Below are 19,121 nucleotides of genomic sequence, written 5' to 3'. Positions count from 1 at the left end.
TTATGCACATTACCTTATTTCATTTCCCTAACAACCAGCCAGGTAATCCTCTTCCTCGCACAGCTAGAGCAGTGTTAGTTGAACATTTGAATTTTTAAGCATCTTGACTGAATATGACACTGCATTGGTGACATTTTGATAGCTGTCACTGCATGGTTTAGTTCCAGCATCTTTCAGCACATTCAGAAGCATCAACCTTTACATGTTGGGGCTTCTCCAACAGCAATTATAGCCACAAGTGGAGAAAAGCTATACATGTTCTCATAAAATATCATCGAGATTTGTGTCATAGGCCTCTAGTGACAAAGACATGTTTAACTGCTAGATGTCAGCTTTTTTTCCCCTTTCAGATAAAATTAAACTGTGGAGTTACCATTTAATCCACAAGTGTAAGAATAAATTGGTTTTTTAGTCCCAATTCTGTAGAAAATCAAAACTGGTACCAAATATTTTTATTTATAAACATTTTTATTGTGGGTGTAGACATATCTGTGTGTAGACAGATAGAAGGAGGTGCCCCCTGAAAAAAGATGGTGGTGTCATCTTTTGTGGCCAACCTGGTGAAATCCTGACTCCTCCCAGATGCCTCCCAGCCGGCAGCCACTCTGCTTCCCCCGTGACCTTCTTCTGAGTGTGAAGCTCTGGGTGCCAGTGCTTCTTCCAGCCAAGTCAGCAGGTGGGCCAGGATCAGCTTGAGAATTAGTTTTGTTAACAGCCCCAACTGGCCACTCTCAGAATAATTCTGTTAAATGTGACCTCTTGGATTATGTGGAGTAAGTCAGTAGCTGGCTATCAGGGAGACTTTAGAGACCCAGAGAGCTTCATGCCTAAGGGGAGAAAAAGAACATTTTTCTCATCTTGAGGCAGGTCACAGAAAATGCACACATGGTGCTGGGGACAAAGGTCTAGGAGAGAAGCAAAAGTCAGTCACCCCCGCCAGATATTTAATAGAATGTCAGAGTTAGACATGAATGCCATAAGAATAACGGAAAACTGAGAGCAGTGGGTCTTAGGAAGAGAAAAGGGAGTAAATCGGATGATAAAGCAAGAGAAGTTGTGAACCCAGCCAGAGAGAAAGATAAGGACGAGGCAGTCTGTCCCCATCTTAACACAATGCACTCCTAAGGGTGAGACTTGTGTAAGATCGGCTAGGCTGACGGAGCTGGGTCAGAGGCCTCAGAATTGGACTCTCATGGCCCAAGGCTCTAAGGTAACGTGATCTAGCATCATGGAGATGAGAACTGAGGCCATCCACCCCTTGTGGGTGTTTCCCTCAGGGCACTGCCCATTGCAGATTGCTAGATCATTTCCATCTGCCTTCATCTCTAGGCCCACTGCTATGCACCTCTACTCAGTTGGGGAGATAGAAACTATCAGGTGGTACTGAAAACTGAAGATGAATTTTCTCATGGAGTTCTCTTAGAAACTCCTAGACTCAGTGACTGATTGCAAAAGGCACATCTGGCACAAGAAAACAGACTCCTTCAAGTTGTTGCACTTAATATCTTGATACCAAGGATCATAGGGATGGAAAGACAGTGCTAATCCCCATAAACGTGTGGTGTCTGGTCACTTGCGTGCATTCCGTGCAGTCAGTAAAATACAGTGTCGATGGAACCCAGTGCAGGTGGAGCAGGGCAGTTCCACATGTGCAATTGGTATTTGCTCTTCTTCCCTTCAGTGTGTTTTTTGTTGTGTCAAACACAACCGAGTGAGAGTTGCCCTTGCACCCCTACATGGAGTTAGAGGAGTGCATCCTGGCCTGGAATAGGTCTTTTTCTGGGCCACTCTGTGGGCTGTCTGAGCAGTGGAAGCATAAATATAAACCTCGGGCACATAAGGACACACACAGGCCGCAGAGCCTGTCAGGGGCTCTGTCATGTTCCGAGTGAACAGATGTTTATCCCACAACATTTTTTTTTCCCTTCTTGGAGTTTGTCCAATGCATTAAAAAAAAAAAAAAAAAACTAAACTGTTTACACTAATTATTCCCTTTTGCTGCCTTTGCTTGTTTTGTTTTGCTCTTTTCTTTTTCCCATACATTAAGAGCTATTCGTGTGAGGAAATTCTGCCCAGCTGCTTTCTGGAACAGATACTTCCATAGCTTAAACCAGGAACCCTTTGTTCTTGGATCTGAGTGGAGCTCAGATTGCCTTGTCACATGTATCTTGGCGCTTCTTCCCTGAAGTTTATAGGCTTTTTAAAATCCATTTCCTTTTTACCTCAGAGATAATCAGCTTCCATAACTTTTCTTAAAGTAAATAACTCCAGATCCCTTCATGGTTTCAGATTTTCCTGTATGCTTCAGTCAGGATTTTATTCAGCAATCATTTATTAAGTACATTCTTAAGTTTGGTGAGTACCATACCTCTGTACTAGGTATCAAAAGAGAAATTAAACCGTTTCCTCTTTTATTGGTTTGTTCATGTTTTCACTTATTTTTTCATTTCCTTCATTCAAGAAATATTTGTTTAGCTCCTACTGTGTCCCAGGTACGGCTCTGGGTGCAGAGGAATCAGTGATAAGCAAAACCAGACATTGTCTTTGCCTTCAAGGAATTGCCAGTGTACTGTGGGAGAAAGACGTAAAGAATTAATTGCAATTCAGGGTGATACATACTATAATAGTAGGGTGTTCAAGTTTCTTTGAGGAATGGGAAGGGTGTAATTGGCTCTGCCTCAGGCATCAAAAATAACTTTACAGATTATTGGACATGTGAGAGTATTCTACACAGAGAGAACTGCATATACAAAGGTGAGGTATAAAGTATGGTTGTAAAATGATCATTGGTTCGAGGAACTTGATATCTGAATGCAAAAACAGCAGATGCAAGAGGTGAAGCTGGAAAAGTAAGTTGAGTAGGCAAGTTGTTAAGGTCATTTTGCATGCCAGGTTTAAAAATCTGGAGTATGTCTTAGAGAAAATGGTGGGGGAAGGGGCACTTTTTGTTTTTTTGTTTTTGTTTGTTTGTTTGTTTGTTTTGAGACAGAGCCTTGCTCTGTCACCCAGGCTGGAGTGCAGTGGTACGATATTGTCTCACTGCAACCTCCACCTCCTGGGTTCAAGGGATTCTCCTGCCTCAGCCTCCTGAGTAGCTGGGATTACAGGCGTGTGCCACCACACCCAGCTAATGTTTGTATTTTTAGTGGAGATGGGGTTTTGCCGTGTTGGCCAGACTGGTCTTGAACTCCTGGCCTCAAAGTGATCCACCCACCTCAGCCTCCCATAATGCTGTGATTACAGGCATGAGCCACTGCGCCCGGCCACACTGAAGGCTTTTAAGCAGAGAAAATGCTTTGGAAGTAAAGTTTGCTCAAAATTCATATGTTGAAGCCTTAACCCCCTAGTACCTCAGAATATAACTATATTTGGAGATAAAGCCTTTAAGATGTAATTAGATTAGAATGAGGTCATCAGAATGGGCCCTAACCCAATATGACCAATGTCCTTATAATAAGAGGAAATTAGGACACAGATACACACAGGGGGAAGACACAGGGAGAAAACAACCACCTACAAACCAAGCAGATCTCAAGAGAATCCAGCCCTGCTAACTCCTTATACTTCTAGCCTCTACAGTTTCGAGAAAAATCAATTTCTGTGGTTGAAGCCATCCAGTCTGTAGTACTTCGTTACGGCAGCCCTAGGAGGTGAGTACACTGAGGTTTAAGTTTTGTAAAGATAACTAGAGTCCATGGAGGGTGCTGGCTTGGAGAGAAGAGTAACTTGAAGTAGGAGGAGCTGCGGTAGGAGAATAGGAGCTGCAGAGGTCTAGGTCATGATAATAAGGTTGAATGACCAAAAACTACTCTAGCGAGTTATCCTATTAACCAAAATAGTGAATACCACGGGAAGGACACATTTTGGGGGAGTAGGGGGAGGGGTGGATGCCAAACTAGTAAATCTGGATTTGGACCGCTTCACTTTGGTATGTGCCCTGGATGGCTGCATCAAAATGAATTTTCTTACCTTCTGGCCTTTGATTGGGTTCAGCAGCTAGAGATTGGAGAGTGGAAGGAGAGTGAGGAGGGATATTTCTCCTATCCCTGGCTTCTTCCCTTCTTTGCACTGGTGTGGCTGTGTTTGCAGTCTTCTACCTATGGCCACAACTCCACTGGGAGCCCCGCTCCTGACACTACAGTTATCTTTGGTTTGGTCCCAGTGATAAGGAACGCCTTTCCTTTGTTGCCGGCCCTAGGGTGCTTCTCTATGTCTTTTTGATTTCCCTAAACCCTGTTTACAACCTCATAACGAATGCCTTCATCAGACTTGCTTCTATCTCCCTTTTCAGTGTGCCATCTGTTTCTTGCCAGGACCCTGATGAGTTTTAAATGCCTACTGGACATCCAGGGGGAGATATCCAAGAAACAGTTAGAAATTTAGGATTAGGGGCTTGGAAAGAGGTTGAGACTGGATATAGCTTTAGTATTAACATGTTGGTGGGTGTGGAAACCATGAGTTGCCGATACTATAGTGTGAAAAGAGGTTCTTGGTTGGAATGCTGGAGAAGATAAACTTTTCAGGAATTGACAGTTCTCTGCAGCTAATAGAATCTTACTTATGCACATGTTCTTCATTCTGATTGTGTGACTGATTCCATACGAATCATTTGGACTGAATGATTGCACTGTCACTAGTTACATAGATAGGTACTGAAGTTTGCCTTTGTCTTCAAGAAGGGACTTGGTAACCAATGAGTAGTGAAGCAATTTCAGAGAAAATTTGTAAGTAGCATAATCAAGGAAAACATTTTTAAGCATCCGTAAGGATTTCATAAATGTATTTATTTCTAAATCTGCATTTAATAACAGGTTATTTTTAAATAATGCAGTTTACGCTGGGAGCAGTGGCTCACGCCTGTAATCCCAGCACTTTGGGAGGCCAAGGCAGGAGGATCACCTGAGGTCAGGAGTTCCAGACCAGCCTGGCCAACATGGTGAAACCCCGTCTCTACTAAAATTACAAAAATTAGCCAGGCATTGTGGCGGGTGCCTGTAATTCCAGCTACTAGGGAGTCTGAGGCAGGAGAATCGCTTGAACCCAGAACCCAAGTTGCAGTGAGCCGAGATCATGCCACTGCACTCCAGCCTGGGCGACAGAGCGAGACTCCGTCTCAATAAAAAATAAAAATAAATAAATAACGCAGTTTGCTAAGTCTGTTTGATAGGTAACACTTTGATGGCTAAGATTTGGTTACTCTATATATTCTAAAATAGTTAACCTATATTACCTATAAAACTGAGAGAATCATGATGTTCAGATGCTAAGTGTTTTTCCTGCACTGTCTCATTTAATCTGTATTTCTACTCCTATAAGGTGAATACCATTAATATCTTCCTCATTACTGATGAAGGAACAGAGGCTTAGAGAAGTTAATAATTTTCTCAAAACCACACAGCTAGTAAATGTCAGAGCCAAGTTCTATTTATCTGAATAAGAGAGTTTTTGCTAATACCTGAAAACACTTTCTTGGATCTCACCCAAGGGCTTTTTTGTTACAGAGGAACTGAAGGAGCCCAGTGGAAAGCACTTCCAACTAAAAGGTGTTCCCATGGTCTAGACTTAGAAGCTGCCTTTAACAAGGGTCCACCAGCACACAGTGGAACCATTTTATTATAAAGGGCCAGAATTGCCTGTGTCGAATGCATAAAATATATTCTTTTTATTCTTTGGCTAGTATAAAAGTTATATCCGTTGTCCAAACTGAATAATTCAGCCACGATCTGATTTTCTTGGAAGGCTGTCTCTCATAGGCTCACGTACTGTAATCAGAGAATATTTGGCACTTTCGAAAGCCGTAGCCTACTTCTTCTGGAGGTCTGTGTGTGGCATGGTGTGACATCATAGGAGCTTGCCCGGTCTGCTTTGTATGGGCTGTGATCACTCCTAGTGGCTATGAATTTTTTCCTTTCATTTATGCTAAATTCTCCTCCCTTTTGAGGTTTGAAAGGCGAGGGGCATATAAAAAGGAAGTGGTTATGGCCCAAGGTCCTTTATTACCTTTTTTGTCCAATGCGTTGTTGACAGCAGTTTGCTTATCATTCTTAGAGGGCCAAAAGCTTCATTCTGATCAGGTTGCTAATCGCTGAAACATCTATTTTAAATGGATTTGAAGGCCCTGCCTAAAAGTTGAAAGATTTCAAGTCAGACTTGAAAACATCAGGAAGATTAATTAGTGTTTTCACAGTTTTTTTCCCTTCATGTTCCATCTAGGCACAGATCCAGTAACTTCCCCAAGGTGCAGATAGTTAGTCTCACCCCTGCTCCTCAATTAATTAATTCAACCCAACTTCCAGAAAGATAGCAACACTGTAGGTAAGGGCTGAGTCCTGCTACTTATTCCCTCATTGGCCACCTGTGCCCTCTTCTCCTGTGAGCAGCTTCTGAGCAAGCTGAGGGAAGACTTAGCTTAGCTCCAATACGTCTGATCCCACTACTCGTGTTAAAGACTTGGTTAACTGTATTCTATTATGGGCTTATTTAAAACTTTATCTCCTTCAAACTCCAGTAAGGATTGTGGGTCAGTTTGTAAAAGAGCTCTTCTGAACCACACCATGGAGATTTATTTCAAGCTGTGGTAACATAGTAAGCCTGAAATGTACTACTTTAATTATTGTAAATGTCTTTGGTTAAGAGGAAAACAATCACTTTTATTTTTAAAGACATTTTTGTTTTACTCTAAGTAGTGCCAATATTGGTGGCAATGTTTAGCCATTCTGGAAGATAATTTAACAATATGTGTTAAAAACCTTTAATACTTACATCCCTGTTGCTCTAGGATTTCAGTATATTATTGTAGTTCTAATCTGAGTGGAGTGTTTTTACCTGACAAGCATTTATTCCCCTATTTTTATGTTCTTTGTGACCTCTTAAAAGAGGCAATATAAATATCCAGGCCGGGGGGGGGGGGTGGCTCACACCTGTAATCCTAGTACTTTGGGCAGCTGAGGTGGGAGGATCACTTGAGCCCAGGAGTTGAGACCAGCCTGGGCAACATAACAAGGCTTATCTGTACTAAAACAAACAAACAAAAACAATAGCTAGGCATAGTGGGGTGTGCCTGTAGTCCCTGGGAGGCTGAGGTGGGAGGATCACTTGAGTCCAAGAGGTCAAGTCTGCTGTGAGCTGTGATCATACCAATATACTCCAGCTTGGGTGACCAATGTACTCCAGCTTGGGTGACAAAGCAAGACTCTGTCTCAAAAAAAAAAAAAAAAAAAAAAAAGTTCAGTAATAAGGGATTAGATAAGTATATTACAGTATAGCAGCATAACAGAATCCTGTTAGTCACTGGAAAAAAACAAAACAAAACAAAAACCATAGCCTGGGATCATATTTATAATACAGGGCATTCCAGAAGTCCCAGTACAGTTTTAAGCTTTAATCACTTCAGAAATATAAATGCTTTAAACTTTCAAAAAACATTTATTTGAAAGTTTATTTAAATTTCTTTAAGATTTATTTCAGTTCGTGAATTTTGGACAATAAATTTTTAATTTTTTTGTTTCAGTTAACGTGTCAGATTAAAAGAAAAAACTAAAATTAAAATTTGAAATTTTTAAAATAATGTGTTTTATAATCTTACTCACAAACTTTATAAAACAAAAGATAAGTGAGGGTGATAATTTATTAAAACAGACTTTAAAAACAATATGTACAGCTTGATTCTGATTATATAAATAATATATACATGCATGTGCTGGAAATTAAAAAGGAAATCTGTATAGCAAAATTAATAGTGGTTTTCTCTGGAGTGGTATGATTATGTATTGTTTTAATTTTTCTCTTTGCTTTCTCTATTTTTCAAGTTTTCTGTAATGAATGTCTACTAATTTCTATTTAGAAAAATGTCATTTAAATGCTTTAAAAAATAGAGCCAATATTTAGACTTACTCTGAGTCAAAGTATCACAATTAGTGTATATAAAAAGCTAGGAATATTAACTTCATCTACCAATTGCCATTAAAGTAATTAATTTAGCTATTAATACTGAAAATAAAGAACAATTAAATGTAAGAAATATTTCCTCCTAAAATAGCTAAAAGCTATGCTCCATATCTTTATGTTTGATTGATAGTATCACATTTTTAAGAAGTTATTTTTAGATGTTTATGAACTATAAGAGAATCATATAAAAGGAATAGCTAGCTGTAAAGGGAGATTAGAGGGCTTTTTGTTGTTATTATTTTGTATTTTGTCATTCTAAGAGATTAAACAAAGATTCATGAGTAGAAGCTAGAGTGGAAAAGAATTTAACTTTGCAAGAAATTCATTTCTCCCTTACATCTTATAACATTTTTTAAAGTAGAGAAAAATCAAATAGGATAAAAGGACTACAGATTTTTAAAAAATATGTTTAAGTAAAGAGCATGGTATAAAAGGATATATGATTCAGAGTATATTTCCTCCAATTCCAGTCCCCTTGTCTTCCAGCTCCCCTTCCCAGAGGCAGTCAGTTATGTATGCATGTCCTTCCATGAATATACAAAGGTATGTGAACATATCCTTTCTGTCATGTGGATGGTAGCATGCTGTACATACTATGTTGCAGTCTGCCTTTTAAAATATATATATATATGTATCTTGGAGATTGTACCATATCAATGCATATGGATTCACTAGTTCATTATAACAGTTGTTTAATCATCCTTACTGATGAACCTATGAGTTTACTTTCTGTCTTACTACAACTAATGATAAATATCTTTGTACATACATTGAGGACTACTGTTCTAACAGTTGCGTCTGTCAAATGATGAAAGATGATGATGGGATTCTCACATCCCGATAATACTTGATAGCTTTCAAAGCACTTCCCATATGTTTTTTGTTTTGGAATGATCTACCTTCAGGAATGGTTAGTGACCCACTACTGGAGGTGGTCAACCATTGTGTGCATTTACAAGGTTGCTATGGAGAGAGGATCAGTCCCTGAATGGTGCCTTCTGGCTAGGCAGTGGAGGGGAGGTGCTGTCCTTTCTTACTTTCCTATCTAGTAGATCTTCCCATAATAAAAGCTTTTTTTTTTTTTTTTTTTTTTTTTTTTTTTTTTTGGAGACGGAGTCTGGCACTGTCGCCCAGGCTGGAGTGCAGTGGCCAGATCTCAGCTCACTGCAAGCTCCGCCTCCCGGGTTTACGCCATTCTCCTGCCTCAGCCCCTCGAGTAGTTGGGACTACAGGCGCCCGCCACCTCGCCTGGCTAGTTTTTTGTATTTTTTTAGTAGAGATGGGGTTTCACCGTGTTAGCCAGGATGGTCTTGATCTCCTGACCTCGTGATCCGCCCGTCTTGGCCTCCCAAAGTGCTGGGATTACAGGCTTGAGCCACCGCGCCCCGCCAATAAAGGTATTTTTTAAGCAGCCTGTTTTCTTACTATCTTGAAGACATGGGAAAGGAGGGAAATCCATTGTGTTCTGATTGTTTTCCATGTTTAGTGCTTTATGCCTGTTTTTAATTGGACTTTCGTGGTTGAGATTTTCATTTACACCTTGCATGAAGTACCTTCCAACTCTATATTAATTAATAAATTATGTCATGCATATGTGGGCTGGCTCTCCTAGGTATGTGTAGCACCTAGAACATTTTTAGTGATTGTTAAGAGGCATGTCAGTGAAGTTTATAGATTAAAACCTTTTGTTCTTCAGATTTTAAAATTAATTTCATTTTCTTCCCCTCAGCTTAGAAACAATGGCTACTCAATTTCTTTGTATGTATAATTTTAGAACAAAGGACTTTCTTAATATGTTATATGCTATTCAGAGTTTAGTTCAGGGATGTGATTGAAAGGGAATGGAAGCCAGAGGAACTCAGGAAATGGAACCCTGCTAAACATTACCTGTGCCTTCTGTGTTTTGTTTTGTTTGAAGTGTGTGTGTGTGTGTGTGTGTATGTATAATCCAGCATACTATCCTTAATAGAATTGATCATTCCTTTCTGGATCTGTAGCATCATCAGATGTGTGCATTCATTTAGGACTTTGAAGAACATCATCTGCAATAATATACATAGTTCTGTCCTCCCTATGTTTAATTGTTCCATATTCACTGTGTTAATTTTTCTCATCAAAACAACAAAGACAGGTTCTTAGGAGCGTTTGGAGGATCTCCTCTGAAGGGTTACAGAGCAAGAAAGATGTATGTGTGTTTCATGGCCCTCTACCCACCCCATGTGGCCCTAGTACATCCCATCCTGCATGTATCTACTTTCCTGTCCTGTGTCTGTGGCTTCTTCAGACAGGAGGCACACTACACAGTGACTGGGTCGGAAGTCCAGGGCTGCAGGACTCTGCCCAGGCATGTCTGTTTTCCCCAAAGTATCCTAGAGCTGCACTTTCTATCAACTTATGTTTCCCTGTGAAGAAAACCTTGTCTCAGCGAGGTGTGGCTGTTCTCAGAGTACTGTGTGTATATGCACGTGGGTGGGTGTGGGTGTGCATATATGTGTAATGCGGATGGACGAGTGTTCCTGTACCCTCTTGTTGAGTAGAAGAAAAAAATCAAGTTCAAAGTGTCAGAGAATTCCAAATATGCTTTCTGGGAGTTTACAGTGTAAAGCAGCTTTAAAAGTCTGTAACCTTGTGTATTAGTCAGCTCAGGCTGCCATAACAAAATGCCATAGACTGAGTGGCTTAAACAATAGAAATGGATTTCTCACAGTTCTAGAGGCTGAGAAATCCAAAATCACTGTGCCAGCCTGGTTGGTTTCTGGTGCAGCCTCTCTTCCTGGCTTGCAGAGGGCAGCCTTCTCGCCCTGTCCACTTATGGCAGAGAAAGTTTATGAACTGTCTGGTTTCGACACTAGTCTCATTGAACCAGGGACCTATCCTCATAACATTATCTAATGCTAATTACATCCCAGAGGTACCATCTCTAAATATTATCACATTGAGGATTAGGGTTTTAACATTTGAATTTGAAGGTGACACAAACATTCCTTTCATAACGCCTCCCTTGAGTTAGCCTTGTGGGGGTTGCCCTGCTACAGGTTAGCATTTACTTCTGATAAGACTCTAATTCACTTTTGGCAAAAACTGACTAACCACATATAAATAAGTGATTTTATTTACCTTTTCCCCCATTTAGTACATACAATTTACCATGTAGTCCAAGTTTTTAGGCCTCACAAGACTTCAGCTCAGGACCAGGTAGGCTGCCAGCTCCCCCATATCCAAACAGCACTGGGAGAGAGAAGGGAGGGAATTATTTAAATGAGAATCATGGAATGTCCTGCGGTTCAGAGCACTGGAAGGTGTACTAGCAGTCATTAAAAAGCAACTGCAGTGACCCAGCTTAGTGCCAGTAATCTGGCTCCTAGGCCGTTGAGTGCAGCAGGGAGCAAGACTTCAGGATCACACTGCGTGTGGCTTTAATGTGCACAGACTGACTTTATGCTGGGACCACAGCATCCCTGATCTTTCCTTGCTGTTTTTAGACTTTTAATTCAGCTTAGATCTAGATGTTGGATTGACGTGATATTGTCCTTTCTGTTTGATTTATCAATTCATCGTTTGATAGTATACTGTCAAGAAATCAGTGACAGCTCTGTATTGCCAGTGAAAAGTCCTGACAGCTTAAAGCATTCGATACTACAGGTTGGTACATGACCTTTGCGTTTTCAAACCTTGGATATAATCCATGAGGAAACAAAAAATAAAGACAAGATTGAGAAATAGGATTTATAAGAGTTGAGAGAATTAGCAGGATGAAGGGCAAGATAAAGATTAACCATACATTCCCTAAATATATACAGGTATTCAGGTGAAAAACAAACAAAAAAAAGTTATTGAGGGATGAGATCCCTTGCTTTTGACTAGAATGGTACCTTCTAGCCAATTTGAGCTAGTTTATCTGTCTGTGAAGCACATTTCTCTGAATAGTTTTAATTTTCCTCTTAGGCTTCATAACAAAATCATAAATGTAGCTTTCTGTAGGACTGTGTTCTAAACCTTTGGGAAGGCCATTCGTTCACTAATTAAACAAAGGTGATACAGCAGTGAACAGAGCAGACAAAAATACCTGTCCTCGTGGAGATTCCATTCTTATGGAGGCAGGCAATATATATATGTATATATATGAAAGAAATATGGTGAAAAATAAAGCAAGGCTTCAAGAGGGCTGACTAGACGCATCCGGCACTTGCCTCCTCCACAAAGAGGAACCAAAATAGCAAGTAGATAATCACACTTTGAATAGAGAATCTAAGAGAGAACACTGGGATTCAACAGAAAAGTGGTAGGAAACACCCAAGGCAAGGAAGGAGAGGGAAGTACAGCCGGGATCAGCTAGAAGCCCTGAGAGGCTCCTCAGTGTGGGGAAAGGGGAAGAGATCCCCTGGGGTCCACATTTCCACCACAGACTCCTGCAATCCTAGCCATGGGAGAGCCTCTTGACCCTCGGGGGCTGTCAGACTAACATGGGGAGCTGCCTTGAGACCATGCTAGGGAGTTGCTCCAAGGAGGGAACTCACACTGGGTCCCACACGCATCCCCTGAGTCCTAAGCAACTGTAGCATGGTACGATTTTGAGAGCCCAGCCACCACCAGACGGCATCCTTTCCTAGGGCCTAACAGCACCTGCATCTCCACATCTCTCAAGCCCCACTGACATCCCTCTGCATCTACCTGGAGGGCTACTGTGGTGGATGCCCCAGCGCTACAGCACACAGTATCCTGTATCCCAGGAAACAGGCAGTGCAGTGTACCAGGGAGATCTGCCTCGGGACAAAGGAAGCCAAAATGCATGCTTCCCAGAGCCTAAAACCTGCCTGCCTAAAGCTATTGCCACTAACAGCAACCCCCATCCCAACTAGCAGCAGAGCTGTAGTGCAATTGCATGTGCCCTGAGGACTGGCTTTTCCCACTACTGCCGCGGCTGCTGCCACAGCTGCCACCATTAGGAACCGAAACTCATGCTCCCCAGAGCCTGAGAGCTACTTACCTGCGCCTGCTGCTACTGACAGCAACTCTGTCCACCGCCTGCAGGGCTGCAGAGCACTTGCACACACCCTGAGGACAGGCTTTCCCTGCTTATAATCACCACTGCCGTCACCACCCGAGCACTCCACATGGGGGCCTGAGGATCGCCCCACCTTGCGCACCATAGCCTGCACCCATGCCCACCACAGGAGGTCCTGAGTACAAGCCCAACCAGCCTGGCACTGCTACACCCTCCCAATACCTAAGCATGCCTTCCAGTGTCTTAGGGATTATCCCACCCTGTCCCCACTGACAGCATTTGTGCATCCCTGCCAGGGACCTGAAGATGGCCCACACAGCTTGCTGCCACCATCACAGCCAGCACCCACCTGCGTGTGCTACCTAGAGGCCTGGGGTTGGACCACCCAGCTTGTTGTAGCCACTGCTAACACAAGTGTATGCCACTTGGGAGCCTCAGAGTTGTCCCACCACTGCTGTAGCCATCATCCATGCTATGCATGCTGCCTAAGAGTGTGAGATTTTGTCCACACTCCAGCCTACCACTGCCACTGCTGGCACCTGAGCAAGCCACCTGGAAACCCAAGAATTGGCCCACTTGGTCTCATTAACACCAGTGCTCTCATACACTGCCCACAGGCCCAAGGATAGGTACCCTTGGCCCACTGCTGCCGGAAGACTGGCTCATTTTGTGTTCCCATCCCCAACAAAACCTCATCACAGCCTCTACTAACAACTGCAGCCTAAGCCACTGAGAAGATCACAAATACCACTGACACTGTTTACGGCTGAAGAAATCATACAGACACTACACCACTGCATGCACCCAGAATCGAAGTTAAAGTTTTCTGACCGACTAACACCATACATACATCTTCAGGGAAAAGTCTTCCCTTACGAAAGTCAATCCAAAAAATTAGAAGTGAGTTTTGCACCAAATGTGCAGATATCAACGTAAAGACACATGAAATGTGAAAAAGCAAGGAAATATGACACCTCTAAGGGAGTACAATAATTCTCCAGCAACAGATATTAATGGAAAAGAAATTTATGAAATGCCAGAAAAATCTAAAAATAATGATACTAAAGAAGCTCACTGGCCAGGTGTGGTGACTCATGCCTGTAATCCTAGCACTTTGGGAGGCTGAAGTGAGTGGATCACCTGAGGTCAGGAGTTTGAAGCCAGCCTGGCCAACATGGCAAAACTTTATCTCTACTAAAAATACAAAAATTAGCTGAGCATGGTGGCGCACACCTGTAGTCCCAGCTGCTTGGGAGACTGAGGCTTAAGAATCACTTGAACCCGGAAGGCCGAGGTTGCATTGAGCTGTGATGGCGCCACTGCACTCCAGCCTGGGCAACACAGTGAAACTTCATCTCTTAAAAAAAAAAAAAAAAAAAAAAAAAACTCACTGAGATACACGAGAACACAGTTAAACCATACAAAGAAATCAGAAAAACAATTCAGGATGTGAATGTGAAATTTATCAAAGAGACAGATATCCTAAAAAAGAACCAAATGGAAATCCTGAAACAGAAGAATTTAATGAATGAAATAAAATATTTATTCATGAGCTTCAACAGTAGACTAGATCAAGCAGAAGAAAAAAATTCAAAACTTGAAGATAGCTCTTTTGAAATAACCCAGTCAGAACAAAAGAAGAAGAAGGAGAAGGAGAAGAAGGAGAAGAGATTTTAAAAAATGAACAAAGTGTATATGACATATGGGACACCATAAAGTGACTAATTCAAATTTTGAGTGTTCCAGAAGGTGAAGAAAAGCCCAAAAGGCATAGAAAAGCCTGTTTAATGAAATAATAGCTGAAATCTTTCTAAGTATAGCAAGAAATTTAGACATTCAGATAACAAGAAGTTCAGAGATTCTCAAATAGATAAAATCCAAAAAGGTTCTTCCCCACAGCACATTATAGTCAAAGTATCAAAAGTCAAAGACAGAAAATTCTACAAACAGCAAGAGAAAAGTGTCTAGTCACATATAAGGAAACCCCCATCAGACTAACAAGAGATTTCTCAGCAGAAACTTTACACGCCAGAAGGAAATGGCCTATTCAAAGTACTAAAAGAAAAAGAAAAAAAAAGAAAACTGTCAGCCAAGTATACTATGCTCAGCAAAGTTATCTTTCACAAATGAAGGAGACATAAAGTCTCTCCTAGACAAGCAGAAACTGAGGAAATTCATCACCATTTGTCCAACCCTACAATAAATGCTTACCAGGGCTCTACACCTGGAAGTGAAAGGACAATATCTATCATCATGGAAACACCCAAAAGTGTAAAACTCACTGGTAAAACAAACACACAAATGAGGAAGAGAAAGGACTCAAGTGTTACCACTACAGAAAATCACCAAACTGCAATGATAAACAATAATAGAGAAAGAAACAAAGGATATACAAAACAGCCAGAAAATAATTTAACAAAATGACAGGAATAAGTCCTCTCATATCAATAATAATCTTAAATGTAAGTGGATTAAATTTTCCACTGAAAAGATACAGACTGGCTGAATGACCCAATTATGTGCTGCCTAAAAAAACTCACTTCACCTGTAAAGACATATATAGACTGAAAATAAAGGAATGGAAAAAGATATTCCACACAAATGAAAGCCAATAGCAAGCAAGCAGGAGTGCTTATCTTAATATCAGATAAAACAGACTTTAAGTGAGAAACAGTAAGAAGAGATAAAGGAGGTCATTAAATAATAATAAAAGGATCAATTCCACAAGTGAATATTATAATTCTAAATATATATGCACCCAACACTGGAGCACCCAGAGTTATAAAGCAAATAGTACTAGATCTAAAGGGAGAGAGAGACTCCAATGCAGTAATAGTTGGAGACTTCAACATCCCACTCTCAGGATTAGACATATTATCTAGACAGAAATTAACAAAGACATATTGAATTTAAACTGCCCTTTAGACCAAATGGACCTAACAGACATCTACGGTATATTCTACCCGACAGCTGCAGAAAATACACACATTCTTCTCATCAGCACATGGAACATTCTCCAGGATAGACCATATGTTAAGTCACAAAACAAGTCTCAACAAATTTCTAAAAATTGAAATTATACGAAGTATCATCTCAGACTATAGTGGAATAAAACTAGAAATCAAAAACAAGAAGAACTTAAGAAACTGTACAAATGCATGGAAATTAAATAACATGCTCCTGAACAACCAGTGAGTCAAGGAAGAAATTAAGAAGGAAATCACAAAATTTCTTGAAACAAATAAAAATAAAAACATAGCACACCACAACCTATGAGATACAGCAAAAGCAGTGCTAAGAGGAAAGTGTATAGCAATAAATGCTTACATCAAAAAGTAGAAAGATTTCAAATAAACAATCTAATGATGTACCTCAAAGAACTAGAAATGCAAGAACAAACCAGACCAAAATTAGTAGAAGGAAAGAGATAATAAAGAACTAAATAAAAAAAGAGGCTACAAAAATACAAAGGATCAGTAAAACAAAGGTTTTTTTTTTCTTAAAGATGAACAACAGCAAAAAAAAAAAAAAAAAAGAACATTACAACTGATACCATAGAAATACAAAAGATCATCAATTCTATTATGAGCAACTATACACTAATACACTGGAAAACCTAGAGGAAACAGGTAAATTCCTGGACACATACATACCTACCAGGACTGAATCAGGAAAAAACAGAAAACCTGAACAGATGAATAATGAACAACAAGATTCATAATAAAAACTCTCCCAACAAAGAACTTTAGGACAGGATAGCTTTACTGCCAAATTCTACCAAACTTATAAAGGAGAAATAACATTACTTCTTCTCAAACTATTCCAAGAAACTGAAGAGGAAGCAATTCCCCCTAACTCATTCTGTGAGGCCAGCATTACCCTGATACCAAAACCAGAGAAGAATATAACAAAAAAAGGAAATGGCAAGCCAATGATGAACACAGACATGAAAATCACCAACATAACACTAGCAAATCAAACCCAACAGCACATCAAAAAAGATAATATACCATGATTAAGTGGGATTTATCCCAGATGTGCAAGGATGGTTCAACATACACAAATCAATAGATACAATATAGCCATCATCAGAATGAAGGACAATAGCCATATCATCCTCTAAATAGATGCAGAAAAAGCATTTGATAAAACTCGACATTCCTTGATGATAAAAATCTCAACCAACCAGACACTGCAAGAACATATCTTAATATTATAAAGGCCATATATGACCCATAGCTAATATCTTACCGAATGGGGAAAAGCTGAAAGCCTTTCCTTTAAGAACTAGAACAAGACAAGGATGCATACTTTCCCCAGTCCTAGTCAACATGGTACTGGAAGTCCTAGCCAGAGCAGTCAGTCAAGAGAAAGAAATAAAGGCATAAAATTCAGAAAAGAGGATGTCAAATTGTCCCTCTTTGCAGATAATATGACCTTATATCTAGAAAAATCTAAAGACTCCACCAAAAAATCTTAGATATGGTAAACAAATTCAGTAACATTGCAGAATGCAAAATCAACATACAAAATAAAGTGTTTCTATACACCAATAATGAAGTAGCTGAGGAAAAGAATAAGAAGGCAGTCTCATTTATAATCACTTCAAAAATATACCTAGGAATAAATTTAAACAAGGAGGTGAAAGACCTCTACAATGAAAACTACAAAACATTGATGAAAGAAATTGAAGAGGATACAAGCAAACTGAAAAACAGCCTACACTCATGAATCAGAAGAATTAATATTGTTAAAATGACTATACTACTCAAAGCAATCCAGAGATTCAATGTAATCTGTATCAAAATGCCAATGTCATTTTTCACAGAATTAGAAAAAACTATCATAAAATTCATGTGGAACCAAAAACTAGTCTGAATAACCAAAGGAATCCTGAGCAAAAAGAACAAAGCTGAAGGCATCACACTACCTAACTGCAAAATCTATTACAAGACTATAGTAATCAAAACAGCATGGTATTGGTATAAAACAGACACATAGACCAATGGAACAATATAAAGAACCTAGAATTAAATCCTTGTATCTACAGCCAACTGGTTTTTGACAAAGCCACCAAGAATATACATTGCAGAAAGGACATTCTCTTCAATAAATGGTGCATAGAAAACTGGATCTCCATATGCCACGGAATGAAACTAGACCCCTATCTCTTGTCACATACAAAAATCAACTCAAAATGGATTGAAGACTAAACAAAAGACCTGAAGCTATAAAACTACTAGAAGAAAACATAGAGAAAACACTACAGGGCATTGGTTTAGGCAAAGATTTTAACTCTATGACCTCAAAAGCACAGGCAACAAAAACAAAAATAGACAAATGAGACTATATTAAATAAATAAGCTTCTGCACAACAAAGGAAACATATCAACAGAGTAAAGAGACAATCTGTTGAATGGAAGAAAACATTTACAAACTCTTCATCTGACAAAGGACTAATATCCAAAATATACAAGGAACTCAAACAACAGCAAAAAGAAAAAAAAATCACATTAAAAAGTGGGCAAAGACATGAATGTACATTTTTCAGAGGAAGATATACAAATTGTCAACAGGTATACAAAAAATACTCAATGTTACTAATCATCAGGAAAATGAAAATCGAAGCTACAATGAGATAGCATCTTATCCCAGGTAGGATGGCAATTACTAAAAAGACAAAAAGTAACAGATGTCTGGTGAAGATGCAGAGAAAAGGGAACCCTTATGCACTGTCGGTAGGAATGTAAATTAGTACAGCCATTATGGAAAACAGTATGGAGGCTTCTTGCAAAACTGGAAGCAGAACTTCCACATGATCCAGCAGTCCTACTACTGGGTATTTATCCAAAGGAAAGGAGATAAGTATATCAAAGAGATACTTGTACCCCCATATTTATTGCAGCAGAAAAAACAATTGCAGTACTATTTACAGTAACAAAGATATAGAATCAACCTAAGTGTCTGTCAAAGGATGACTGGATGGAGAACATGTGGTATATATACACAATAGAATAATACTTGGCCATAAAAAAAAGTGAAATTCTGTCATATGCAGCAGCATGGAACTGCAGGCCACTGTGTTAAGTGAAACAGGCTAGGCACAGAAAGACAAATATCACATGTTCTCACTTATATGTGGGAGCTAAAAAAGTTAATCTCATGGAGG

The 19,121-nt window shown here is 39.9% G+C and overlaps 1 protein-coding gene and 1 long non-coding RNA gene across 28 annotated transcripts in view; one reads left to right on the top strand and one right to left on the bottom strand.

The window, feature by feature from the left end:
* Positions 1-19,121, top strand: part of BABAM2 (BRISC and BRCA1 A complex member 2) — a 456,851-nt gene that overhangs the window by 281,310 nt on the left and 156,420 nt on the right. For 6 of the 27 annotated variants that reach the window (XR_013402900.1, XR_013402901.1, XM_015111990.3 and 3 more), the window contains one exon: positions 8,434-8,490. The exons of the other annotated variants lie outside the window; for them this stretch is intronic. Coding sequence is in view for 4 of the 6 variants with exons in the window: in XM_015111990.3 (XP_014967476.1) it covers positions 8,434-8,490 (57 nt within the window). In the remaining 2 variants the exon portion in view is untranslated. The remainder of the gene's footprint in view (positions 1-8,433; positions 8,491-19,121) is intronic. 27 annotated transcript variants of the gene reach the window in all.
* Positions 12,690-15,035, bottom strand: LOC144333831 (uncharacterized). Its single transcript, XR_013402917.1, has 2 exons — positions 14,278-15,035; positions 12,690-13,947 (listed from the first exon to the last, which is right to left on the bottom strand). It is a non-coding gene; the product is annotated as an uncharacterized LOC144333831 (long non-coding RNA).

Source organism: Macaca mulatta, chromosome 13 (assembly GCF_049350105.2).
Source record: "Macaca mulatta isolate MMU2019108-1 chromosome 13, T2T-MMU8v2.0, whole genome shotgun sequence".
In the NCBI taxonomy this organism is placed as follows: Eukaryota; Metazoa; Chordata; class Mammalia; order Primates; family Cercopithecidae; genus Macaca; species Macaca mulatta.
The sequence above is the reverse complement of the archived record's forward strand: the minus strand, read 5'-3'. Positions and strand labels throughout refer to the sequence as shown.